Source organism: Trachinotus anak, unplaced genomic scaffold (assembly GCF_046630095.1).
Source record: "Trachinotus anak isolate AG129_WGS33_773 ecotype Australia unplaced genomic scaffold, CSIRO_AGI_Tana_v1 ptg000018l, whole genome shotgun sequence".
NCBI lineage: Eukaryota > Metazoa > Chordata > Actinopteri > Carangiformes > Carangidae > Trachinotus > Trachinotus anak.
Window position 1 is genome coordinate 1,072,539 of NW_027273869.1, and position 18,315 is coordinate 1,090,853.

The 18,315-nt window shown below is 43.7% G+C and overlaps 1 protein-coding gene across 6 annotated transcripts in view; it reads right to left on the bottom strand.

The window, feature by feature from the left end:
* LOC139634904 (protein bicaudal D homolog 1-like) overlaps positions 1-18,315 on the bottom strand; it is a 40,218-nt gene that overhangs the window by 12,806 nt on the left and 9,097 nt on the right. For all 6 annotated transcript variants that reach the window (XR_011694098.1, XR_011694099.1, XM_071501639.1 and 3 more), the window contains exons 2-10: positions 9,036-9,248; positions 8,523-8,675; positions 7,326-7,630; positions 6,054-6,228; positions 4,456-4,953; positions 4,189-4,367; positions 1,961-2,351; positions 1,364-1,558; positions 53-204 (exon numbers count right to left, since the gene is read on the bottom strand). Coding sequence is in view for 4 of the 6 variants with exons in the window: in XM_071501639.1 (XP_071357740.1) it covers positions 53-204; positions 1,364-1,558; positions 1,961-2,351; positions 4,189-4,367; positions 4,456-4,953; positions 6,054-6,228; positions 7,326-7,630; positions 8,523-8,675; positions 9,036-9,248 (2,261 nt within the window). In the remaining 2 variants the exon portion in view is untranslated. The remainder of the gene's footprint in view (positions 1-52; positions 205-1,363; positions 1,559-1,960; positions 2,352-4,188; positions 4,368-4,455; positions 4,954-6,053; positions 6,229-7,325; positions 7,631-8,522; positions 8,676-9,035; positions 9,249-18,315) is intronic.

An 18,315-nucleotide genomic window follows, 5' to 3' on the forward strand; every position in this document is an offset into this window, starting at 1 on the left:
CTAAGAAAATACTAAGTAACAGAAGCTTTATTTCTTGTATCTGGTCTCTGACCTGGTAGCGAACATGGCTCGTAGAGAGGAGAAAGTGGCAGCGTCCTCCTTCAGTGCTTTCAGCTCGTTCCTTAGCTTCATCATGGTGTCAGTCACCATGGACTTCTCCGCCTCATACTTACTCTTCAGGTTGGCCAAAGCTACCTCTGCCGTCTGAGTTAACACACACACACACACACACGCACACACACACACACACACACACATACACACATTCATATATCATGAATTATTTTTTTTATTCACTCCCTGAATTTCTGCTTCCCACAATACTTAACTTTAACCATATGAAGACATGCACTGTCCAAATCTCACTTCACTTAATGTGTACCATCCATGTATGCCAGTCCTCAATAACAATACATAGTGTAGTTGGTACTTATGACAACAACTCTTCAAGTGAATGAATATTTAGTACTGTATACAGGAAATGACTGGTTTTCTAGAATATAGTTTGCACTATGCACTATGTGTGAATCCACAACAGAGTTGTTTTAGCCAAAGATAGACATTTTTCGGGGGATAATGTGAGCTCTAGTGCCTGCACTGAATCACTGATACAAGCATGCCTTAGGAAGAAACCTTAGAAAACAGGCAAAATAAACTAATTGCAATGAGGAAAAAGTTTGGGACAACCCAGTGAGTCATTTAATCAACCTTACTGATTAATGCATTTCAGGAAAGTGTGAGCCAGTAAACAGTTGGACTATAAATTACTGGGCTCATTCCCTAAAGACATTGTTAAACCCAGCACTGGTGGCTGTGTTTGGATTTTTCTTTTTAGAATAAAGCCATTGCCTATTGAAACTTTTGTGCAAATATCTGGTTTGCAAGATAGATGCACAGGAAAAAGAACCAGTGTAGCAACTGACCTCAGTGCACTTGTCAGACATCCTTCATTTACCAAGAATCTGATTAGGAAGGAATCCTGGTCCCAGTACCAACACATCACAATAAAGTCAACTGACAGTAAAGGCTGTGTATTCATTTCCTCATCGGAAACGCTAACATAAGTCACAACCATGGATGGATGGAAGGATGGATGAATACAATAGTAAAGAAGATTTACACTCATTTTATGCCATATTCTGATTGGATAGTTTGCAGACAAGGGTCATGTTCTTGGGAATGTTCCAGCCTAATGAACAATTATTTCCTTTATCTTCTTGCTATCATCCCAAGATCATGATTTTGTCCCTGCAACTGTGTCACCCTGCCACAGCACTGCCCCATTATTTGTATTAGATAACAATGTCAGACTTGTATCGTTCTGCCCTACACTCATAGCACATCACATGTCTGCCCTCTGTACCTGTTTGTTAGCCTTGAGCACCAGTCTGAGGGTGGCTATCTGCTCTCTCTTGGTGCTAAGCAGAGACTTGAGCTTCAGGATCTCCTCCATGCAGCTCTCCTTGTCCTTGTCCAGCAGAGGAGCCAGTTCTCTGGCTGCAGCTCTCTGTCTGGACAGCTGCAGAGACCGGTCTACTGCCCTCTGGAGGTGCTTCACCTGGGGGAGGAGAGGAGATGTGGAGGGAAGACAAGGTAAGAACAAGAGGAGATAAGAGGATTACTCAATTGTGAAGGTGAATTTGGCTAAAAGGAGGAAGTTCATCTGTGGGAGAATAAGAGAGAGGAAGAAAGGAAGGAAAAGTATGATAATACACAGCTGAAAAAGCAAACTGAGAAATGAAGAAACAGACCATAGTTTTCTAGAGGTGTCAATTCTTAGGGAAGAAAATAAAGTGGAGAAAAAGAAGGGGGGGGGGGGGGGGGGGGGGGGGGGGGGCAAGAGGGTTGAATGAGGGGTGAGGTGATTCTGACAAAGGAGCAAAGTAATTGGAAAGAAAAGTGTAAGAGAGGAATGAAAGGCCAAAGGGAATTTCGACACCAACACAGGCACTGTTTCTACCTGGTCTCTGATGATGGCATTGAGGTTATAGATGTTCATGGGCTCCTTGCGCAGCTCACCAGCTGGCTCCATGGCAGGCGATGATGATGACGATGACGATGAAGAGGCACTGATACTGGGTGACCGTGTTGGAGGTGTGCAGGCCGTTTGGCTCTGCTCAGATGGCATCTGGAGGCCCTCACTGTCTCTCTCCTTCTCCTCCCCTCCACCCTGCCTAGATAGGGGCTCTTTGGATGGAGACTCTGAGGGGCTCCGCGACTCCCCAGGAGTTGAGGTTGTCGAAGCGACAGCAGCCAGCCGCCTGGCAAGGCGTGGTGTGAGGAGAACTTTGCTGTTGTCTGAAGACATGGCTTTGAGACTAGCACTGAGGCCCCTGAGCCCTCTACCTTGTCTAGAAGAAGAGACAGCATGAATAAGATTTTTTAACTCACACAACCTTTAATCCATTGGTGGTAAAGCTCTGGAAAAAGTACAGTCCAGCATTATCTGAAGGTGTAAGCAGAGCACCTGCTGAACAGGCCTGGGAGGGGAGCTCACCAGTTTCCTGACTGAAGACACAACATGAAGTTGCTGCCCTATGGGGTCACAACTCATAAGGACAAGTGTAGGCAGTGTGTTACCAGATGGGAACCATCTGAAGGTGGGGGCTTTGGGGCAGACTGACTTGGGATGAGACATGTGATGTGTCATCTCTGGTGGGGAACAAGTTACTGGACAGACTGGGCAAACCTGTGTAAACCCAAACATGAAAATGAAGGTAAACTGTGAACTAATGGGAGTCCCTGTCTGCAAGGTCTTCAAATCCCAATACTCAGGCAGGATTGGGGCATGAAATGTGTTTTAGACAGTTGATTGGAGCTGTGGCAAGAAGGTTGCTATTCTCAAGAACTTGCTGTTGGACACAAGCAGTGGACAAGCTCAGGAGGTCCTAAATGCAGCTTTTATAGTAGCATAAGTAAAAACTTGCATATAGAAGAAGTCCAGGACACCATGGCAAAGGACTTTCATGCTGACTCAAAGGAGGGGACGCAAGGATTTCTTCTGGCAGTTCTGAGCAAAGGAGGACAGCTGCTAACTCTGAATGAGGATAAAGGTACATCCAAGGTACAGCAGATCCAGCTGTGACGCTCTCTGGATTTCGCTTCAGATGATGATTCAGAGGACAACTAACTTCTCTAAACACTTGTTTCCTTGATTCCTCTCTCCTTGCTGTGAAGCAGATTTTCTTCACTTCCAGTGTTCCTCTTGTGGTTTAGGCCTCACTCACACTTCAAGAGTTCAGGTCATAACAACTTTCACATTGTAATGCAGTGTTTCACTGTTAGGCTTCTAGATAGATAAGGAGGTAGAAAGAAAGCACAAATTTAAAATATTGTTCAAATCTTGTTATGGCCAAGGATCAGCTACTGCCACAATGATCCAAGGAAAGGATGCAAGTGAAGGAAAGACTGATGGAAAGGAGATATGAGAAAGTGAGATGCGCCCATAGTTGAGCAATGGAAAGATCTCTTTGAGGAAGGAATAGTCATGACACTCCCAGAAGATGCTGAGTCAGAGGCTTAGGACAAACCTGGTGGTTCTCTGCAAAGGCAGCAGCAAGCTCCACAATTTTAAAGTGTTCGATAACAAAGAGTGAATCTAATCTGGATGCAGCTGAGATTTACCCTTAATTGCTGAAGGATGAGCTCATTCCTGGTTGTTCTCAGTATTGCATGGTAGACTGGAACGTTTGTCCCATTTTTAAAAAAGGAACTTGTGCTTCTGTGAACATGGTTGTGTGAACAACTTTTCCTCCAACATGTTTATGCAAAAAAGGAGAATCTAGTTGATGCAGGAGTACTGTGAGTATTCTGTCTTGAAAGTCCAGGAGAGCTCTGTTCATGACCTCATGTTTAACCCTCTGCGTATCTTGATGGGGATCTGCAGAAATATGGACTGGATCAAGCACCCACCAAGACTGATAGGACAGTTGGTGCTTGAAAGACAACATTTATTAGCAAAATAAACCCAAACAAACAGAGCAGGTCTAATTCTCAGTTAGGATCAGGCGTGATGGTCGGAATCTATAATAAATATAGATAAATATAAAATATAAGAAATTAAATGCATAGTTTGGACTAATATTAGGTGAAATGTGTCAAACTGGGCATCAGTCACTGTACTTTGTGAAAATCTTATTCTACTCTTTTATTGCTGTGTGTTTCCCTTTGACAAAATAACAGTCAGACCTGTAGTAGTCCAGCATGACACGGTTGGGCGTCTCATTGTTGCACAGACAGACATGATGGTAGAGCTGGGCAAGCTCCTCACTCAGCATCACCAGCTCATCTTGAGCTGCAATTAGCGCCCCCTGGCTCTCATTGGCTGCTGACTGAGCTGCCTGCAACTCCAACTCCAGACTAGATATCTGAGGGGAGAGGGAGGGGAAAAAATCCTTTATCTATGTAACTATCTCCTATTCTGTTCAGACAGACACAGTCAGTCCACCTTCTCACCTTCTCACGGCCCTCCCGGCAGCTCTTCTCCAATGAGGCCACTTGCTTCTCCATCTTCTGGAGCTGACTGCTTCGCTTTGGCTTCTCCTCCACTGCTCCCTCCCCACACTGAGCCAGCCTTTCACGGAGGCCTTTCACCTCCGCCTTTAGCTCCACCACCTCTGTCACAGCCACGCGGTACTTGCACTGCAGGATCTCCAGACCGGGCGTTTGGTATGAAAACACCTGACTTTTGTTCATTGTCTCACTCTTATCCTCCTCAGTGCCTTCTTCCCCTTCAGCCTCCTCCTCATCTCTTCCCAGCTCCATCAGGGCCTCAGGATTGAGCTGAGAGGTGACACTGCTGTGGGCCCTTCGCTGCAGGCGGCGGAGGGAAGTGACTTTCTGGCTAAGGCGGAGGGTCTTTTCATACTGCTCGGTCAGGGCCTCCTGGGTGTGTTGGAGCTGCGTCTGGGACTCCTGCAGGCTTGTCATCAGTGTTACTTTCTCACGTTCCACCTGAAGGGAAGCAGCAAGGGAAGAGCACAACATACATTGATGTATTAATCCTAGATGTTTTGTATGTGTATGTATTTACAGGCTCAGCCAACAAACTTCAAATAAACCTCAAAGTTTTATCTACAGTTATTGTGGTATCTTCCTCTCAAAGGCAGTTTTGCAGATGCAACGTTCAGATAACACTAAACTTCCAAACAGACTGTTCCCAATACACCTATCACAATAACCAAACCTTTAATACACTGAACCATAAAAACTGTCTCAAACCTTTTAAACTACTTCATACTTCATACAACTACTTCACTTCATAACACCTCATACTGAAGGTCAAGTTCTACTGGTGAAGAAACTATACTGCAGCACAAAAGGAGGATTCATTCAAATAAAAAGAGCAACAGCAGAAGGAGCAATGAAATCCACCCATCCACCAGGGCCTGGTCAATAGTGTAGGGTATCAGCCAAGATATAAATAAGCTCTTCCTGCAGCCCAGCCTATCAGAGAGGCTGCAGAGAGCAGGGAGGGATGGGATTACACCTACAGGAACTGAAGCAGAGGCGCGCGCACACACACACACACACAAACACACGCATGCACACAAAAGTACATATACACACAATGTACAGCTTTGTAGTGATCTGAGCATGCACTGATTCATTATGTTGGAGAAATGCTCTGAGATGTTGGGAGGGTATGAGAGGAGGTGCTGGGAAGAAGTGTCAGTGTGCATCAGGAGGAGACGCGGGGAGGAGGTGAGAAACAGAGGGCTTTACGCAGAGGGGATACTGTATGTCAGCATGGTTTTACATTCAATTATTCAAAAGCCTTGTTTTTTTAAAGAGGAGACAGCTGCTGGATTCTGAACCCAGCAGACACTGAAAACAAAGAATAAAGTGTCGGGTGTTTTCTGATTTCCACAGACACAAGCTTAGGAAACGGAGGGTCACTGAGTTTGGAGGAATGCTCCCAGAGGCTACTTTGAATTTGGTGATTATACTGCCTGCTCTGTTCCATCATCATCAGTGTGTTATTTGCTCCATGTATCAGTGTCACACTGTGACCCACGCCTCCTTTTTGTTGGACTGATCAGACACACACTCACTGTCATTATGTGCTGCTTGAGCTTCTGGATCTCAGTCAGGTTCATCTCACTGTAGAGGTCCAGCGTTGCCATCCCCTCAGCTTTTCGACCCGGCCCTCTGCACTCTCCGTTGGCCCTGGGCACTGGCCCTGCAGCTGTCCCTGCTCCCGTTCCGCCCTGGAGGTGGCCGTTACATCTGGCAGATCAGGGTAAAGTAGATGTTAGAGTCCAGGAATGAACTTTGTTTGCCACATAGTAGAAAGTAGAAAATTTGAGATTTATAACCAGCACAATAAACAAAGTTCAAAAGTGAGAGTCTACAATCATTACTTATAGAATTAGGACAGTATAAAAGAATACAGTCAGGAGGTCGGTGTTTTTCTATCACTGGGTGCTTTCTGTCATCTGTTACCAAGTACAACTTTTCAAGTGTAAAAGGAAGTGCACAAAACCTACCTCCTGAAAATGACATTCAACTGTAACTGACCTTTTATAGGAAATGTAATGCAGGTAATATTCACTGAACAAATCTGTGAAAATGATCGTTTGTTAATGACCAACATATTTCCTGGCAACTAAAACATGTTAAAAAAAAAAAGATCAAAGCACCTAGTTCAAGGATGCTACATATACTAGATTTTTCTTAGAGCAAAATCCCAGTGCAGACTCAAACCAACAATGAATTAATCCGACTAACAACTAATGTGAGGCTGTTATATCTTCTTCCTCTGAGACACAGAGCTCTGCTGTTTCCAAAAACTATAGACTTGGATAATAAGGGTTCTTCTTTTTCTGCTTCCTCTTAATCCGCTGCTGAAAATAGTCCCCACTAAATGCACTATTTCCTCCTGTTTGAGTAAAGTAAAAACAGTTGTGTCCAGCTGTTGTAAGAAATTCCTCAGTCTTTTTTTAATTAAAGTATATATGAGTATATGCAGCTGAGAGCCATAGACAGAGTAATCAGTAAGCGTTCACACATTAAAGGCCACACTGTTGGTTTTGGGAATGGAGAATACTGCCAACCTTGTCCTTTAAAGTCAGACAAATACAGGACATAATATATAATACTTCATCTCACTTTAACAATGCCTTTTACTAACCTAAACCTGACAGTATGTGAATTCACTGACGATGTAGGTAATTCAGGAAACAGTTACCATTCCTCACGTTTGGTAAAGCAGGTCAGTAGGATATAGGTGGATTTTGTTGGAGACAGTGTGAAGCTCTTGTGATCACTAAAATCTAAACATTACATTTTCTTTCCATTTGTTGTTTCATGTGTGCAACATCCACCTTGTCGGCTCTTCTGTGTTTGGGGAGAGCAGAGTTGTTGGGGTGGCGGTGCCGCTGGGAGGGGCAGAGGTGAATGTCAGGTGGGCACTGCCGGTGTAAGCCACATCACACATGCTGAGGTGGTGGACCAGCTCCCTGCGCAGGTGTTTCTTCTGCTCACGCTCATTCTTCAGAGACTCCAGAGCCTCCTCCAGCTGGGCGTCTGAGATCTCCTTCAAACGCAGCGCGTCCTGTAGCTGGCTGTTGAGGAGCTCTGTCTCCTCCTCCAGGACCTTTATCTCATGCTTCAGCCCTTCATACTCCACCTGGACCACAGATGGAGCCACAGACAGATTAATGGGATGGAGATCAAGAGATGGGCCAGTAAATCTGGTTTAAGTTTCTTCCTAGCTTTAGCTGTGAAAAAAAGAGTTTGCAAAAGTTTTTTTTCTCTTTGTATATTTCCTTTCATCTATTTCTTTTTCATAAACTTTCTGTACATTTAATCTGAACTGAAACAATCACACAGGTGATGGTGTTGAGAAATTTTAAATATCTCCCTGACTTTTCCCTTTCCCTGAAAAGGTTTCAGATGCTATTTGACCATCATACAAGCTTCCCAGAAGAAGTATCCCCGCTCCTTAAGGGGGTGTGGCAGCATATAGTACATGGTTGATTGACAGGTGGCAGACGCTGGGACACAATAAACCCTTTTCAACCAAACATTTCCGTCAACTGTGGAACCACAATAACCATAAAACACTGAGTATTTAGAATTTAGATGAAACTATTAGAAAAGAACGTTTTTCTTTGAGTTTTACGAAGGCAGCTGGATGGGAACTCCCCACCAGTCAGGTAGCCCGGAAGAAGCCTTTCAGATGAGATGAGCTGCCTTCGTAAAGCTCGAAGAGACACCGTGACCTGGATGACTGAGAATCTTCACGGTAAAATGAAAGTTTTATTCCTCCTTTTTCAAACTAGTAAAGAATCAGACAGAATAATTTTGTGCTTATTGAAGTGTCTACAAGTTCTCGTAAAACTGACCCCAGATGTTACCAGAGGTTCTTATGGAGCTTCTTATAATCATCTAATCTAAGTACAATAATGTGCTTATGACTTTAACAGCAAATGATACAAGTTCCACCATTGGAACACCTGATTCATTCTCTGCTGCAGGTCTGTAGTCTTTACGTCCATGTGTGTCTGAATCATCTGTACCTGATTCTGTTTCAGTGTTGACACCAGTTTCTGCAGAGAGATGTTCTCCTCCTCCAGCTCCGTGTAGTCCTGGAGCAACCGCGATTCTCGAAATTTGTATTCCCTAATCTCCTCTCTCATCCGGCTGCGCTGCAGCTCCAACATCTCATTACTCTGCTGAGACACAACAGACACAGAGCTGAAGCTGCACGCTGTTTCTGACCCAAGACAGCTACTTGAGTAAACATAACAGTGATTAGCTTTTCATAAAAAGAGAGTGGAAGAAGTCTTTGCACAGGAAACCATGTGGTCAGCTGAAACTGAATAGAAATTAATCACTTCCTGTTTGTTTTCATAAAATAAAAAATAAATAAATAAAATGTACCCCAAAAATATTTCACAAAATGTTGTACTTTTCCTTTAAATTTTAAAACTGAGCCTTTTTGTATATGAAGGTGACCTGCTTTAACAGAGCACCCAGCTGGCTCCTGTATGACATGAGAAAGACATCTGACCCTCGCTGCTGCACATTACCTCCCTGAGCTCCTGCAGCACGGTGCTCAGGTGCTCATTGTCAGCCTGGGTGTTGGAGGCTGTGGCCCGGCTGTGCTTCAGTTCTGACTGCAGCTCCAAGAGACGGCCCATGTAGTAGGCCTCCTTGGTGGCAGACTCCTGCAGCAGTGTCTCCTCAATGGTCTCCCCGTCCTCTGCCACCTTACGTTGGGTGGAGTAGGCCTGGCCGAATGCCTGGAACAGAGCAGGAGAGGAGATGGTGAGTTCTCTAGACATAATTAGGTGATTGATTTTTTTAATATGCCCATGATAACAAATGTTCTCGAAGTATAGTCCACAAGTTGCTACATTCCCATGTTGGAAAGAAAATGCTTTATTCAATTCACAAGTAAAACATTGTTGAGAAGTTTAGTACCCCATGAAACCCATGAACCCATGGGCAATTGTTAGTACTATTCACCTTTTATCAATGATACATAAGTCAGTTTGGAATTTTCCATTTCTATGTTTTCTGCTATTTTTATTATTTTTAAATGATTAATCATTTATTTTACAAGTAGTAAAAAACAGGATGGTGTACCATAAGATATCAACACTCAAACAATTTCAATTCAATTCAATTCAATTTTATTTATATAGCGCCAAATCATAATATATATTATCTCAAGGCACTTTACAGGGCAAGGTCAAGACCTTACTTTGTTACAGAGAAAAACCCAACAGTTCCCACAACGAGCAAGCGCTTGGATAAACAATCATTTATCAAAGATTATGGTGAAAAAGCAAACCACTCAATGCAACTTAAATCTGATACTGGGTAAATGACTGAAATGATCAACTGAAAAAAATTATTTTATTGTCACAGAGCCAGAGCAAGCTCATAGAGCTTCTTCTCTTTGGTGAAAATATGTTTTTTCCAGGCTTAAAGCTACGTTAAGGGGAAATGAAAGGAAAATGGTTTAGAATTCCATACCAGCATCACATTGTAACCTTTCACACTACACATGACCAAATAAAACCTTGCAGAGAAAAACATCAGCACTTTGCCTGTCAATTCCCAGTATAAGATTTATAAACCAGTGTGAAGAATTTGTATATATCCTTGTTCTTGTACTGTGACGTCTGTTAGAACCCATGGTGGGTCCAGCTCTTGCTTCTCTATCACAGGAAATGCCTTTATGCATCTGATGTGAGCATCCAAATATATGCATTGCAAAACAACTTTTGCTCATTTTGCATTTCAATCAACATGCAGTGATTCAGCTTCTGATTCTGATGTCACTCTTATCAGCTTCTTTATATGTTATAAACCGTAGTCAGAGTGTGTCACTGGAAGCACTTCAGGACAAATCACACTGAGGGGCAGCATGTAAACAGATGAGTCAGGTCAGCAGCCTCATGATCACTGAGCTGCTTCACATGAGCAGCCCAGTCACTGCTCCACTGAACACGGAGGGAAGGAATCCACTGAACGGACCACGCTAGGCTGAACTGACTGAGTGGAATCTGAGGCATGGAGAGAGGTAGAGAGAGAGAGAGTATGGGGGGAACTACTGTGTCTCCTCTTTTAAGTCCTTCACTGTTCTTATTCCAGTCAATATGTGGTTTTGATTATAGGCACTGCTGCAAGAATCACTGTACATAGACAGAATGCATAACTGTGCATTCTCCCACAGGAGCTGCAGTGTAAGCACAGTTAAACACAGTAGGCTGGGACTCTGAGCAGTGCTGCTCCCTGTCCCTCTGCTCACTGATGTGTGTAAGACTGTATGTTTACTTGAGAGATTAATGAGCCTCCACTGAAAACACAGCCAACAGTACTGTACCTACATTTAATTTCTACAGGTAGGTCTTCCTCCTGCTAGGCCTGCACATCTGCCTGCTGTTAGGTGCAGGGTGATAAGCTGGGGACCACTGGTCATAGATGTTTCACCCCTTATCCCCTAACATCTCCTGGTGGTGGGGCAGTGAACAGGGACATCTCCCTCACACCCTCTGCAGGAGTTGTATGTCACCCCTGCCTTGTCCTGTCTTCAAAGCCAGAGCCAAAAAGTCTTCCACCACTACTTCCCTGGTTGCCTTATGCAGTCTAGCTCCCTGTAGCCCCAGGACCTTGAGTAGCTGAGTCTCCAACAAAGCCTAACCCTAACCCTCAGCACCTCCATCCACATCCACCTTCCCTGTACTTATTTATCCCCCTCCTCGGTGGGCGGCCTCCAGCCCCTATTCACGTGGCACTGTCAGTTCAACCTTTTTCTCAGGTCCTCCTCCATTCTCCACCCCCACCCAAATGTCAGGAGCTGATGTCCCCTGTTGGTGTTAGCTGCAGGCTCCCCCTGCCTGAGAAGGTGGACCCTCTGTTGGCTCCCTGCTGGGCTCTCTTTATTTATCTCTTGCCTTCTTTTCCACCACCACCTCTGCCAGCTGCCTGAACACTTGGTTTTGTCGCCATCTAAACCGACCCTGTGTCAGTGCTGTTTTATTATATGACAGAAAGTGTGACAGAAAGACATGGATGGTCCCCTGGTGTCCACAGGTTTGCTCTGTCCCTACTGATGGAGGTAGCAAGGGCAGGGTAGGGTGTCGTAGGTCCTGATGAGAAAGCTCAGTCGCGCCTGTGGTAGTTTCAAGAAGTCTGCTCAGTTGATTGTTCAACTCGCAACACCCTGAGTAATGAGGTCCTCTTTGGACCATAGGCTATGTGGGTCAGCCCATCCAAGGCCTGCCCACCCTGTCCGTACCCTGCCCAACATCTCCTCAAGTTGCAGTCTGCTCACAGCCCTCTGCACTTCCTCCTCAGCCCTGCATATTCTTGCAGTACCACTTGAACGTGCATATCCTTCACTGCCTCATCAGAGAACTCTTCAGTCTGCAGGAGTTGGAAGTGGCATCCATCCTGTTTATGGCTGTACAGGTGATTTCACACAACACTGAGGCCACAGAGTGAAGTGATAGAACCACACCTTGTACTTTCTGGAGATCTAGCTTGAGTCAGTCTTTGACGGGCCTGCTGAAAGCTGCTGAAAGGCTTTTCACGTCTCTGTGTCTGAGAGACTTGATGTATATTGCCTTATCAGACTGTGGATGGGCTGGTCTGCCATGTGGAGGAGGCCACTGCAATCCTTATATGTGGTGCTGCCTGACAGTGGCGAAATTTTGCAGCACGAAGCACACGAGTATATATCCTGGAAGTAGCTCATAACCATGACCTGATGTTGCCTGGGATTTAGAAATCTAGCATAAAGTCAATGAGCTGGTGTGGTACTGACCTGTGCAACCTGGCCAGGTCTAACTATATGATGAGCAAAGATTTTTTCTCCTTCTTAGCTGTTCCCAGATCATTGAGACATGCTCCATGCAGCCTGGGAAACCTGGGACCCTGGCCTTCTGGCAGCTGGTGTTGGTTCAGTTAGTGTCGAAATATTTTGTGTGTATTATGTTCAGATGCAACAAAAAATTTTGGGGCATGGAGGTCAGTAGTAGTGTGCGTTCACGTCTCATCTCATCCTACATGAATTATGTACATTAATCACATGGTTGCATATTAATCGTGGATTAAATAAGTATGTTATGTCATATGTTATGTCAAAGGGCTTTGATTGTATTCACGGACCCATACAATCTGCTCCATGGAATGTTTTAGCCTCTTTTAGTTCAGTTTTTTGGTTCTGTCTCAGAACCCTCATCAGACTTTTTTCATGTGCAGCAGATTTCACTATCTGGTGTAACAGCACCATACTGGAGAGATGACAGGCCTGTGTCTATGTGCTCCTACAAACGTTACAGCAGGGAAAGGTTCAGGTTCACCCGGGTTTTATGTTTACATCAATGCCGATTGGAGGCAGAGCCCATAAATACCTATGTCTACTGCATCTGAGTCATTTGACCTGGGTGTGGATTCTGATTGTACCCTTTTCTATTGCTGACAAAAGCCTGATGTTAGCAGGTCATAGCGGGTTTTTTGACCAGTGGAAAAGGGGCTTGAGATGGTTTTCGGTTCTTAAAACCACAAACATATCTTCTTATGGATACCAAGACTTCAAATAAAACACTGTGTGAAAAAATGTGGGACCTTTAACCATAGTATGAGGTGATGTTACTATTGTTGCACTGCCAGAAAAATTTGAAAAATGCTGAGATCATATAGAAATGGTGGAGGCCATGTCTAGGAGGTTTGAACTGGCCAGAAGCAATATGTTCATCTGCCACTTGCCTTTACCGTCACTCCGACACCAGTGTCCTAATTATTATACACAGAGCTTTACTGCCAGCTCTGACCTCATCCTGTCTCAGACTGAAGGAGACTAGGACAAGTCCAAAACAAACAAAGAGAGAGAAGGGGACAGAGAAACAGAGCCAGAGAGGCAGGACGCTGTGAAAGGACAGAAATGAGAAGTGATACTGATAACAAGGATCAATCTTATTCATTCGTCTACATAAGAACTACCACAAAACACACTTCAGTTTGCCATGCCCCAAACCTTGATCTCACACTATTTCCCTTCCCTCTTTCACTGCATCTATCGCACTGATTCTCTCAGTCTTGTCTCCCTTGTGTCTTCAGTCCGCTGCTCTGTCAGCATACTAATGCAGCCAGACTGAAGAGTCTCCCATAAAACTGTCCCTGGCTCAGTGATGCTGTCTGAAACATCAGAGTGGGTTTATGGTGCAGAGACTAAGGCTAGATGGGAAAGTGATGTCTGCTCTTGCAAAATGGTTGATAGTATAAAATCTCATCAAGTATGTAGTTGATTCCACACTGTCCTACTTTGACAGAAACCATTCAAGGATCATTCATTTCTCTGTCTTAAAGACATGAGACTACACTGCACCTGAGACAAGCTCTGCACTCAGACTGTTCACTGCTCAAATATTTAGACCTCATGTGACATGGTGACAGACTGGTGTATTGTGCAGTCATTCATTTTAATGTAATCTGTCTAACTCCAGTCATCACAGACACACAGGCTGACCCAGAGTCAGACAAAGGCAACCTCGTCAGTTAGGATTTCTAGCTTCATCTTCCCGATGGTCTTGTTCACATTCTTGCTTTCTCACCATTTCCTCGTGATACATGATGTTAACGGCCTGCAGACAGACTCAGGTGACACAGGGAAGTGAAGCCCTGACACACAACTAATCCCTGCCCAAGTCAGCTAGAGTACAATTCACATCTTGTTTGGACATTCATCTAAAATTTCCATCCAGAGTGACTTTAAATGAGTAAGCAGACAGTTCCGTATCTAACTTGAGTCATATTTATGATTTCGTCTTGTTAACAAATCCCATGAAAAGAACAAAACCAACAATAAATTGACTGAAGTACTGGATGTGTATCATAGCCTAATGTCATTTATTCCTCTTTTTAAACAAATTAAATACACTTATCACATATACTTTATCTTCCTGCATTACCATTAACATGGCCACTGTACTTCTCTCTGAAACCGTTATGTGGTGCTGTGTGCAGTCCCTGGAGAGAAGCTTTTGGGGCAGACATCCATGAGCATGCTCAGGGTGGCAGGTCCATGTTTACACAAGTTTGCTAGTTTGACAAACAAGGAAAGGACAAAGCCATTATTTCGCAAGTCACAAGTAAGGCTCCAGTCGGGCTGAAATCCCAAAGTCAAATGCTTCCAGGTCAAATAGCGTCCAAGGGAAGTCACCTGTCACTGCTGAGTTGATCTGCAAGTCTTTTTTGATTTTGTCAAGTTGACATCATCATATTCTTAACCTCAGTCTGACTCAGGTCTAATCATGTGACTCGAGTCAGCTTTCACAATGTAAACGACTGCTCTGCACAAAGTAAACAGTCCTCCAGGTGAAGCACATTATCAGCTGCTTCATTCATTATTCACCATGAGTGGCTCATTCATCAGCTATTGACAAGTAACCACCAATCATATTCATGAGTACAGTGACACCATTCACACCTGCTCTCTGTATGACACTGCTCACACTGTCATGCCACAGTCAACCTCCTCATGTATTAAACCTTGGTTGATTTAAATTGTAATTCTCATGTATGTATGTGTTCATTAGGGGGATCAGTTCCCCTGCACGTCCAAATCTGACTGTACAACCATTTATTGTAAATGATCAATTCACTGTGTGTTTCTGACTGAACTGTTAAACATAGGCAGGTGACAAATGAAAGGAAAAACCTGAAAAATGAGAAACAGGTTGACAATGCCTCCATCCACAGATCTCAGTCCAGCTGAACACCCATAGGAGATGTTGGACTGACGTGTTTGACAGCGCTCTCCACCACTATCATTAAAACACCAGATGAAGGAATATCTTTTGGAAAAATCCATGTTCATCCTCAAGTAGATTTCCAAGACTTGTACAATTAATGCTGAGGGGTAATGATTCTGTTCTGGTGGCCCGTGGTGGCTCAGAACCGTACTGGTTAGTATTTCCTGTGACTCGTCACCTGTCTGTTTGTTCTGTACATATATGTCACCTTATGTTGCTGTTAATGAGCTGTGTTCCTTAGCATGTCTGCAAACTGACACCCAAATATCACAACACCTTCAGTTCATGTTCAGCTACTGCTCTTGATGTTACAGGACAAAGATACCTTGCAGGGTTTATATGATATATATGATGATACTGTGATACTTTTTCATACAAAGACACTTGTTTCCCTCCTTTGGTTTAAACATGTTTTAGACAAAAAAATCAGAGACAGAAGTGAACCAAAAGGATCTTCTTCCTTTCAAATGTCTTTTAAGCCTTTGATAATACAAACACTGGAAGGTGCAGTTCAGCCAGTCTGAAGAATGAAACCATCTAAATCCAGATTTGTTCAGAAAACAGTAACAGATCTTCAGTGTGACACAGATGTGTAGAGGAGCGCAGGTGTGTAGGTCTGCTGCAACATCTCACCGTGAACCTCCCCCTATGACATCTGGTCAGCACAATAGGCTAAATATTACAGGCAGCTGATTTAACTGTAAGCTGTGTTAATGCCAGTGTGTGTGTGTGTGTGTGTCTGACCGTCCTTTGTTGGGTGAGTAAATGGAGCCTGGCTGCCAGTATCAAGGTCAGTTTACCGCCAAAAATATATTGCAATAGGAATTGCAGGAGACAAACACACACACGCAGAGAGTCTGGTTCAGGCAGTAGGAAGATAACAGCCATCCTGTGACCTTCCTGAAGACAATGCCACCGTTTACACACAGGAACCATCACCAAACAGGTTTAGAACTTCACAGCTGAATAAAGTAGTGAGGAAAGAGGAGACATTTTTTTCTTTACATTTTTTGAACTACAACAGCAGGGTTTTTACTTTTACATTACATTACATCACTGAGTGCAAATGGTGATCAAGTCAAATTGAAATTGATCTCAGCTCCTCGGACAGGAATCTGAACTCTTCCACCAGCTTCATTCACGTTACTCCAAATGAAGAAAAATGACCAAAAATGAATAATAACACATTTGCTTGAATAGTTTTGACATTGTCCTGTACCTCAGAATTTATGGCAGTGTGGACTGTGGACTGTGCATGGACATCTATACATGTCAACATGTACATGTCAACAAAAATATGTGAACTTGGACATGTACGCACACACCAAATGTAGTGAACAAAGCTGTGTGTGCAGATCTGTTTTTGGACGTCATGAAGAATTTGCAGCGGTCTGGAGTGTCTTACTACCCCACAGCACTCAAACAGGAACCATGACCTTGGAAAAGACTGTTGGTGAATCAGCAGCCGCTCAGGTGCATCTCCTGATGTGATGTAGTCAGTCAGAATGACTTCTTTCAGAACCAGATATTCACAACAACCATCTGCTCTCAAGCTGATACATTTAAAACAAAAACTCTCTGTGTCTGCTACTGACAAACATACTTCTCAGTTATTTGGTCATGAAAATACAGTACAGAGGTACCTCTGTTTAGACATGATGAAAACTAAAGCCTGTGTTATCTGACTCCTCAGTGAGACCCTGAAGAAAATAATAAGAATTATAGCCTTCATTTGTAGGAAAAGATCCTTCTCTCCAACCTACCTCTCTCTCTTTTCACACTAGCTGTTTTCTGTGTGAGCAGTTCTGAGACACTTGGATCAATATCCATATAAACCCTGCAGGCGTGGGAGAACAGTGTCCTCTTTAATCTGCCACCAAGAGACAAAGACAGCAGCAGGGAGGGAAAGAAATCATATGAGATGCTAGCTACTAGGTTTCATTTTATCGAGGCTAGCGTCTATGTGGACCCAGGAACAGCTGCTGCATGATGCATTCTACACTATGACAATGTTTCCTTTAGATTTAGATGATCTGTTGCAGTTGAACTCTTTGTGCACCTTCCACTGCTCATGTAAACTGCCCAGTTAAAGTTTAAAATAACTGATGGGAAAACCAAACACATCACTCGCTGTGCACTTGGAAAATCAGACACTCTGTTCACATCAGTCTAACTAACCAGAGGTTTAACCCAGACATGTTCAAGCAAATTAAAATACTATCATGTGCATGGCGTCAGAGCTCAGTGGTGTGGCTGAGCTTCCATCACAGTCCCTCTGCACAGAATCTCATCAATGACATGTATGAAATGCTTTTGGCTCACCGGTTATTAATGGACAGTTCCTTGTGTTTTGTCTATTTGCACATGTTTGTTAAGTTGCAGTATGTTGAACTCTCAGGGACACTGTCAAAGGACTGCAAGTATTTTTTTCTTAAAAAGTCAATCTGACAAGTTGCCGTCTAGCAGTGTTGTGCCATCAGGGCAGGCAAGGCCAGCAGTGTTTGCCCAGTCAAAGCTAAAAATAGACATCAATTCAACTTGAAGTCCATGAAGTGGAAGTGACATCTCTCCTTATATCCGATCTCAGAACAGCTTTCTGTCCCACAATGCTTGTTTGCATTCACCATGTAATTTACTGCCCTCTTGTTGTGTCTCGGAAAGCTAGCTTGACCTCCAGCTGTTAAAGGTATAGTTTCTCTAATTTTTGTGGGTGTGTGACCCATAGACAGTGAATAAAGATGAACGTAGCCTCCATGACGCCACCCACAGCTGTCTGAAGAGCTGTTTTGAAGCTCAGAGTGAGCTGCTCCACTGTCACCATGTCTGACTCCACCTTATCCAAAAATGGTCAAAAAGGTGGGCCGTGTGTTTGTGGAAAGCACATACTCATCCACCTGTCTAACCCTTAATAAAATGTTAAGAGGTGAGTTCTATAAAATTCACCTGTACAGTTGTCATGAAGGGGGAAATTAGCTCTAGAGACCAAAACAGTTCTTGTACCAGGCTGTAAACATGTTTATTTCTGCTGTAAAGTTGGACATTT